This window comes from Prenolepis imparis, unplaced genomic scaffold (assembly GCF_030444845.1).
Source record: "Prenolepis imparis isolate NDT839.2.m4 unplaced genomic scaffold, iyPreImpa1.0 SCAF_421, whole genome shotgun sequence".
NCBI classification, from domain to species: Eukaryota; Metazoa; Arthropoda; class Insecta; order Hymenoptera; family Formicidae; genus Prenolepis; species Prenolepis imparis.
In genome coordinates, this window is record NW_028141579.1 from 1 (window position 1) to 8,522 (window position 8,522).

At 33.7% G+C, this 8,522-nt stretch overlaps 1 protein-coding gene across 1 annotated transcript; it reads right to left on the bottom strand.

Moving 5' to 3' along the window:
- Positions 1-1,587: 1,587 nt before the first annotated feature.
- On the bottom strand, positions 1,588-6,046 carry LOC145948498 (uncharacterized). Its single transcript, XM_083058186.1, has 13 exons — positions 5,999-6,046; positions 5,426-5,657; positions 5,033-5,296; positions 4,774-4,899; positions 4,418-4,694; positions 4,195-4,330; positions 3,709-3,989; positions 3,495-3,630; positions 3,284-3,418; positions 2,816-3,050; positions 2,319-2,449; positions 1,963-2,117; positions 1,588-1,862 (listed from the first exon to the last, which is right to left on the bottom strand). Exons 1-3 carry the CDS (start codon positions 6,044-6,046, stop codon positions 5,247-5,249), a joined length of 330 nt encoding a protein of 109 aa, XP_082914312.1. The 3' UTR covers positions 1,588-1,862; positions 1,963-2,117; positions 2,319-2,449; positions 2,816-3,050; positions 3,284-3,418; positions 3,495-3,630; positions 3,709-3,989; positions 4,195-4,330; positions 4,418-4,694; positions 4,774-4,899; positions 5,033-5,246.
- Between the last annotated feature and the right edge of the window lie 2,476 nt (positions 6,047-8,522).

The window sequence follows — 8,522 nt, forward strand, 5'->3', positions numbered from 1 at the left end:
AAGCAGTGGTATCAACGCAGAGTACTCACCGCCATCACCTCTACAATTATATAATCAAAGAGGTTCAAATCGGAGAGGCCGGGGAAGAGGCCGCGGAAGAGGAAATAAAGTTTACATTTGGAATTTATATTGAAATTATTTATATAAAATATGATATAAAATATATTAATAAAAATTTTATAAAAAATTAAAAAAATATATAACCTTATTTCTTTTCTAATAAAAAATGTATCAAAGCATTTTTCAATTCTTCCATTAATTCTTCCATTAATTCTTCCATTAATTCTTTCATTAATTCTTTCATTAATTCATATTTGTTTATATTTTTTTATTTAGTTTCTTATTTGTTTCGAAATTATATAATTTCTTTAATAAAGTTATTTATTTTTCTTATTTATTTATTATATTATTAATTTATATTATATTATTTATATATTATTTAGTAATTATTTATGTATTTTTTAATTATATTATATAATTTATTTAATTATCTTTTTATTATATTATATTATATATATTATTTATTATATTTATATATTTTATATATTATTAATAAAATTAATAAATAAATATTATAAATAATATAATTAAATAAATTATATACATATTTAGTTATATTCGTGTGCACAGTATATTGATGTTTGTACACAGACGTTACTACAAATGCGATGCAAGAGAGACAAAGACAGAACGATTATCTCTCTCCTTATCAAGCTGTCAGAATGTTACCCACGGAAATTTCCCCCATGAGCTGCTCTTATAGTAAGATCTGCTTATCCCCAGTTTTTTGCATCGAAGAAATTATATTGCTTCATGAAACTTTTTAAATATATTCTTTATGTAATTACGCAGTACCAGACAGAGCCGGATTTTGCATTTCGGCTCTTAAAAATTTATAATAAATAAAATACAGACTCGCGGCTAATCCAACCTGACCCGTTGCCAGCTGCGGGTTTTCCGACATTTATTAAAAATTTTATTTTGATCTTTTTTTCCAGCAAATGACTCTGTACGGAAATGCGGATGATCTTACTGATTATAAATATCATCGATTTATATGACTTTTTCATTTATTTTTTGTCATAATTTGGGATAAACGAATCCGTAATTCCCGGCCGGGCCGCTGGAGGTCTCCACCGTGTCTCCTGCCGACCCTTAATTGCGTCGATCACGAATAATTCCTGGATGCTTTCCATTTATGACGAATGGACCAATGACATATATATATATATATATATATATATATATATATATATATATATATATATACATAAAGCATATATCAACGCATATATGTAGAACAAGAAAAAACGCAGGCAAAAGATGTCGCCATATTTGTCGAATTTGTGGCAACTTTACCGTTAATGAAGAAATCACACTTATCGATTTTACCGATTCAGTTTTATTTACCGTCATACATTTATACAATTCATTGTTTTATTGATTTAATGTTGATTGGCAACGATTTTCTTATATTATTGGAAACATAATTCATATTATATATTTATTCGTTGTTCACTTACAGTCCTGTAAAGACATGTTATTAAGTTGTTTAAATACATATATCTAAATTACAAAAGTCTCTATCATTTACGAACAAACTCCACAACTGGTGACCCCGACGTGATTTTTAATCATACGGAAATTTAAATTGGAGTTATCGCAAGCTCTGGATGCTGTTGTAATCCAGTTAGAAGAGACGACAATTCTTGCTGTATCAAGTTCTTCACGTCGCTGAGACTTCTTCGAACTTCAGGACTTTAGTACAGCTCCTTTTCAAGGGTCAAAAATGCCCACCGAGAGATCTCCGCTTTCTACACCAACTCCAGCGACGGTTTCTTTTGAAAACGCTATTCAGCAGCCTGCGAACACAGGAATGTTAAATTTAAATAATGATCTTCAACATCAAGGTGAGTCGAGAGAGATTAACTCTAATGAATTTAGACTCTTAAAATTACCTACCTTTTGGCACAAGCAACCGAAACTGTGGTTCGCTCAAATAGAGAGTGAATTTCTTGTTTTTCGCATTCGATCAGATGATATTAAATATAACTCTGTTATAAGACATCTTGATGAGCAAGCTCTTGTTGCCGTTTCGGAGATCATTGAAAACCCTCCTGAAAGAGATAAATATGTACATTTAAAAGATTTGCTAATCCATCGTTTTACTGACTCGGAAGAGAAAAGATTACGACAATTGTTAGTGGGAATTGAACTTAACGATAGAAAACCATCTGAATTATTAAGAGAAATTAGACAATTAGCAGGAGGATCAATTTCTGAAAATCTTTTACATTCAATTTGGTTACAACGTTTACCTTCACGTATTCAAGCCACCTAGCTGTTGTTGAAGAATCTCCTTTAGTTAAGTTAGCTGAATTAGCAGATAAAATAATGGATCGCGATTCAGGACTTCAAGCAACAATAGCTTCTCCTGTTGCGTCAGCTTCTTCAAATTTTGATGATGTGGAAAAAAGAATCGCGGCATTAGAAATTAAACATAAACGCGATAGATCTAACAAGGAGACACTACATCCAGTACATCGAGAATCTGGATGCCAATTTTTTTGGTGATTCTAGAGGCCAAAAAAAGATATACGTGTCTTGGCGTATATCTTTTTTTGGCCTCTAGAATCACCAAAAAATTGGCATCCAGATTCTCGATGTACTGGATGTAGTGTCCCCTTGTAAGTTCAGAAGTGGATCACAAAGAAGATATAGGTCATCTTCACAAGGAATAAAAATTATAAAGATAAAGATCAAATTTGTTTTTATCACAAGAAATTTGGCGATAAAGCTAAGAAATGTACAATACCTTGTACAATGTCCAAATCCCTCACAGAAAAGCCGGAAAACTGAACACACCGTTGAGTATTGAGACGGCTGACAACGGTTCACCCAACAATCGTCTCATAGTTAGATAAGTCCTCTGGTCTCAATTTCCTTGTTGATACAGGAGCTGATATATCTTTGATTCCCAGAAGACTTGTTCGATGTGCTAAATCTTCATCCTTGAAGCTTTTTGCTGCCAACGGAACAACTATTAACACCTATGGATTAAAAACATTTATTCTTAATCTTAGTCTACGACGGGAATTTAAATGGAAATTTTGCATAGCCGATATTCAACGTCCAATTATTGGAGCTGACTTTCTGAGTCATTATGGTTTGCTTGTAGATATTAAAAATAAACGATTTTTAGATAGTGTTACTGGACTATCAAATAAAGGGAAACTATCAAAAATTCATCATTTTTCCATCTGCACCACCTCTTCTGACTCACCTTTTCACAGGATTTTGACAGAATTTCCTGAATTGACTCGTTTTTCTCCCATTTCAACGAAGAAGATACATCAAATGGAACATCATATAGTTACTAAAGGCCCTCCAATTGCTTCTACTCCTCGTAGACTGTCTCCTGAAAAATTAAAATTTGCTCGAGATGAATTTAAATTCATGGTGGAACAAGGAATTTGTCATCCTTCGAGTAGTACCTGGGCAGCTCCGCTTCATATGGTTCCGAAAAATGGTCCCAATTCATGGAGACTTTGTGGAGATTACAGAGCCCTCAATGCAGTCACTATCCCAGATAGATATCCGCTTCCTCATATTCAAGATTTTACAACTGGTCTTTATAATAAAAACATATTTTCTAAAATAGATTAGTCAAGGCTTATTATCAAGTACCTGTTGCAGAAGAGGACATACCCAAGACGGCTGTAACTACTCCTTTTGGCTTATTTGAATTTTTGGTTATGCCATTTGGTTTAAGAAATGCAGCTCAAACTTTCCAGCGGCTGATGAACATCATTCTTTCTGGACTTGACTTTTGCTTCTGCTATCTTGATGACATACTTATTGCATCCTCCGATGAAAAAGAACATTTTCAACATCTTCGTACTGTTTTATCTCGCTTGAAACAATATGGCTTAACCATTAATCTTTCCAAATGCCTTTTTGGTCAAGAGGAAATTCCTTTTCTTGGATTTCTAGTTTTCAAACAAAAAATTAAACCTTTAACAGATAAAGTTCAAGCGATTGTTAATTATAAAAACCACAAACTATACATGATTTAAGAAGATTTTTAGGCACCATCAATTTTTATCGCAGAAGTCTTAAGAATGCCGCAGCACATCAAGCTATTTTAACAGACTATTTGAAGGATAACAAACGCAAAGATAAGAGGTTAGTTACCTGGACTCCTGAAGCCGAAGCAGCTTTCAAGAATTGCAAGGATGAGCTTTTGAATGCCACTATTTTATCACATCCTGCTTCTACAGTTCCTCTTATTCTAACTAGTGATGCCTCTGATTTTGCGGTAGGTGCCTCTCTAGAACAAGTTGTAAATGGTCTTGATAGACCAATAGCATTTTTCTCCAGGAAATTAGATAATACTCAGAAGAATTATAGCACTTACGATCGAGAATTTCTTGGTATTTATTTAGCCATTAAGCATTTTCGGTATTTACTCGAGGGACGTCAATTACTTATCCGTACTGATCATAAACCCTTGATTTATGCTTTTCGCCAGAAGTTGGATAAAGCCTCTCCCAGACAAATTCGTCAACTGGATTTTATTGCACAATTTTCCACTGATTTAGAATATATCTCTGGTAAGGAGAATGTTGTTGCCGATGCATTTTCAAGGATCGAATCTGTCTCTATGCCAGTTATAGTTTCACTTGAAGACTTGGCTACATTTCAAAAAGATGACGAAGAATTAAAATCATTGCTTACAAATTCTTCTCTTAAACTACAGAAATTAATACTTACAGGTTCAACTGCTCCAATTTTCTGTGATTGTTCAACAGTTAATATTCGTCCTTACATTCCTCAGCTTCTTCGAAGAAAGATTTTTGACGTTGTGCATGGTCTAGCACATCCTAGTGGTCGTGCAACCTGTAAATTAATACAAGAGAAATTTATATGGCCATGAGGAAAGATATTAAAGAGTGGTCTCGAACTTGTTTATCGTGTCAACGAGCTAAGATCAGCAAACATACAAAGAATATGCCTCAGAAGATTACAGTACCTGAACAACGTTTTCAACACGTTCACTTAAATTTGATTGGTCCTATGCTTCCTTGTCAGAATTATCGATACTGTCTTACGATAATTGACAGATTTTCAAGATGGCCAGAGACAATTCCTTTAATGGAAATTTCTGCCGATACAGTTGCGACTGCCTTCTATACACGCTAGGTAGCAAGATATGGTGCTCCACATACCATTACCACGGATCAACGTCAGCGTCCACGGCCACGTCCTGCTCTTGCCCATCGAGCTTTAGTTTTTACTGTAAAAAGAATATATATATTTATGATATTACAAGGGAATCGGTCTATAAATGTGGAAGTAGTTTGCGGTTATATAGACAGACAGACAGACAGACAAACGGACGGTACTTATAAATATAGATACTTACGTTGCAATGTATCTTTTTCAATTTCTTTTGGTATTGCAGGATGTATATTTTCAGCAGCCATCACTGCAGGCTGTGGATTGTCAGCAGCCACCTTAGGTTGTGGATTATCAACAGCCACCTCAGGTTGTAGTGGTCGTTTGGCCAAAGCAGCGGTCAGTTGTTGCTGCAACTCCCGTACTTTCGTCTTTAATACATCATTTTCGGCATTAAGATCTTCGCTACCGATGTCATTCTAAAAATAGATATATAGATAAAATAGTAGATTAATAATCCTTATTTCTTTCTCTCTCTTTCTCTTTAACACACACATACACACACACACTCTCTAGATTAATAATCCTTATTTCTTTCTCTCTCTCTCTCTCTCTCTCTCTCTCTCTCTCTCTCTCTCTCTCTCTCTCTCTCTCTCTCTCTCTCTCTCTCTCTCTCTCTCTTCTCTCTCTTTCTCTCTTTCTTTCTCTCTTAACCTTATTCTCTCTCTTAATGTCATTTTTTTTATCTCTTAATCTTATTCTCTTTCTTTCATTTTGTCACTTCTCTTTTTCTCTTTCTCTAAAATTAAAATTTACTTACATTAATCTGATTCGAGTTGCATGTATTTTCGCTGCTCTTTTTATACATTTTGACACGTTTTATACGTCGTTAGAAACAAAATCACCTCTTAGGGATGATACGAGTTTTGATTTCTTGATGTGAGTACTTCATAAATGACTATATAAGTTACTGATTTCACATTAAATCATGTTAAATGTCATCATGGATAGATCGATTAAAATAGAAAACACAAAGTTATAACGTTGAAGAGGGGAAAGTAAAGGGAGAGACGGGAGAGTGAAGGGAGAGTACATTTTTTACAAGGAGACGGTACATTTTTTACATCTATATATATTATAGATTTATAATAAATGTATTTAAATATATTTATAATTATATTATCTATATATAATAAATGTATTTAAATATATTTGTAATTAATATTTTTAAATAATTACACTTTTATTAAACTTTTCTTAAATAAAAATAATATTTCTGAGATAATATTTGTAATTAATATTTTTTAATAATTACACTTTTATTAAATTTTTCTTATAAAAATAAATATTTCTAAGATATCTGAAATTCAATTAAACATTTAATTAAACAATTAAACAATAAAATTATACAAAAAGGTTGCTGTGCGCCTGTAGAAAAAGGCTGCTGTGCGCCGATACAGAGCTACTGTGCGCCTGTAAAAGAAAGGCTGCTGTGCGCCTATATAAAAAAGGCTGCTGTGCGCCTGTAAAAAACGGCTGTTATCCATCGATACAGAGCTGCTGTGCGCCTGTAAAAAAAGGCTGCTGTGCGCCTATACAAAGAATCAATATAAAACAGAATAAGTACGAGAAAGAAAAGATCTATCAAAAAAATCGATCTATTAATGAATAAGTAGTTCGCGGTTATACAGAAAGACAATAGGTACTTATATAAATAGACAATACTTATATACATATATAGATAGATATATATAGATATAGATATACATCCAAAATTATTATAAAATAAAAAAAGCAATCAAAAATTAATATAAAATAAAAATTCTAACGTACTTTGAGAAATATTATTGCTTTATATAACATAAAGTAACATATACGGTACGACGTAGATAATTATGCCTCAAAAAAGGAAAGGCGGAAATTTGAATACAGTGAGTCGCGAAAGCAGACGCTCACGAAAAAGACGAAAAATTGAAAGTTCGGAGGAAAGGACTCAATGTCTCGAAGCTGATGCCCAGAGACATGTTCAGCAGAGGGCCGATGAAAGTGACGACGCAAGGACTCAACGTCTCGAAGTTAATGCCCAGAGACATGCTCAGCAGAGGGCCGATGAAGATGACGACGCAAGGACTCAACGTCTCGAAGCTGATGTCCAGAGACATGCTCAGCAGAGGGCCGATGAAGATGACGACGCAAGGACTCAACGTCTCGAAGCTGATGCCCAGAGACATGCTCAGAGAAGGCAACAAGCTAGATAATTAAATCGTCATATTGCGCTAATTGTCAAGGACTATGAAATAAATGTGCCAATTCATACACTTGGCCAAATGAATGTAGAATGTAAATTTTGCAAATCGTTAAACTTTGAATGTGAAAAACCTAAAGATGGAAACTTTACATATTGTTGCCAAAAGGGCAAGCTTCAATTAAAGCCAATAAAATGTCCTGATTTTCTTAAAAAATTATACATGGGAAATGATTTGCATTAAAAAATTTCCTTGATAATATTCGTTCATATAACAGTGCTTTAGCTATGGCTTCCATGGGTGCCCCGGGCAATAGAAATCCATTGGATGTTGTGAACAATGCTCCTTATTGCTTAAAGATTGATGGGCAATATCATCATTTGATCTCGACGGCAATGCGCTCAGCGGATGGGCAAGCTCCGCGCTTTGCGCAGCTTTACTTTTTAGATACAGAAGAAGCTATAAATCATAGAATGAATAACAAAACTAATCAAAAGTATGATCCAGAAATAATGAAAGATTTGTCATGCTTTATGGTTCAATGCAATGAATTTGCAAAAACTTTCAAGATGATGCGTCAAGTTGAACAAGATTTTAATCCGATAGGCAATAAAACAGTAAATTTAATGTTGTCTTTTCGAAACGATCTTCAACATGATCAAAGAAGATATAATGCTCCACGAGCTAATGAAATAGCTGTGGTCTTTCAGAATGTAGATGGTGAGCCTCCATTTGAAAGAGACATTCGGATTTATAATAAAAATTCGAACGATGTTCAACAAATATCAATTCTGGACAAAAGGTGTGACCCAATGTGTTATCCTTTGTTATATCCATATGGTAACGATGGATGGCATTCTGAATTGAAATCTTATAATCCTAAATATTCAGGATTTAAAATAACTCAAATGGATTATTATGCTCACCTGCTGGCACCAAGAGCCGAATTTAGCCAATTTAAAAGAGTAGGAAAATTGAGATGTCAATTTATACTTGATGCATATATGAAAACTGAAGCCAATAGGCTTAATTATATTAAATTGAATCAACCTCAATTAAGAGCAGAACTTTATTCGGGATTAATGGATCACCTTGATA